Source organism: Penaeus monodon, chromosome 15 (assembly GCF_015228065.2).
Source record: "Penaeus monodon isolate SGIC_2016 chromosome 15, NSTDA_Pmon_1, whole genome shotgun sequence".
Lineage (NCBI taxonomy): Eukaryota > Metazoa > Arthropoda > Malacostraca > Decapoda > Penaeidae > Penaeus > Penaeus monodon.
This window is the reverse complement of record NC_051400.1, coordinates 6,733,878-6,734,140: the sequence shown is the minus strand read 5'-3', so window position 1 is coordinate 6,734,140 and position 263 is coordinate 6,733,878. Positions and strand designations below refer to the sequence as shown.

The following is a 263-nucleotide window of genomic DNA, read 5'->3' as shown; positions in this document are numbered from 1 at the left end:
CCTCATCCCTTTTCACCCTATTTCCCAAACCGACAACAACACCAAATAACCCAAATGACCTTTGACCTCTTTCCTTTCAGCTCCCAGTGGTCAATTATGGGTCGAGATCTGACAGACTACGCCGTGACCCATGAACGCCGTTCCGATCAGCTGAACCGATGGCACTACCACCTGCAGATGTCGATCATACCTGACGAAGCTTACTTTCCGACAGTCACCATGAATTCGCCTTATGCGTGAGTGTTGCAGGGATATACGTTTTT

The 263-nt window shown here is 48.7% G+C and overlaps 1 protein-coding gene across 1 annotated transcript in view; it reads left to right on the top strand.

Annotated features, from left to right (window-relative positions):
• Positions 1 to 263, top strand: part of LOC119581716 — a gene marked incomplete in the record, with an annotated part of 132,029 nt that overhangs the window by 59,450 nt on the left and 72,316 nt on the right. The window contains 1 exon segment of the mRNA XM_037929840.1: positions 81 to 236. Within this exon segment, the coding sequence (XP_037785768.1) occupies positions 81 to 236 (156 nt within the window).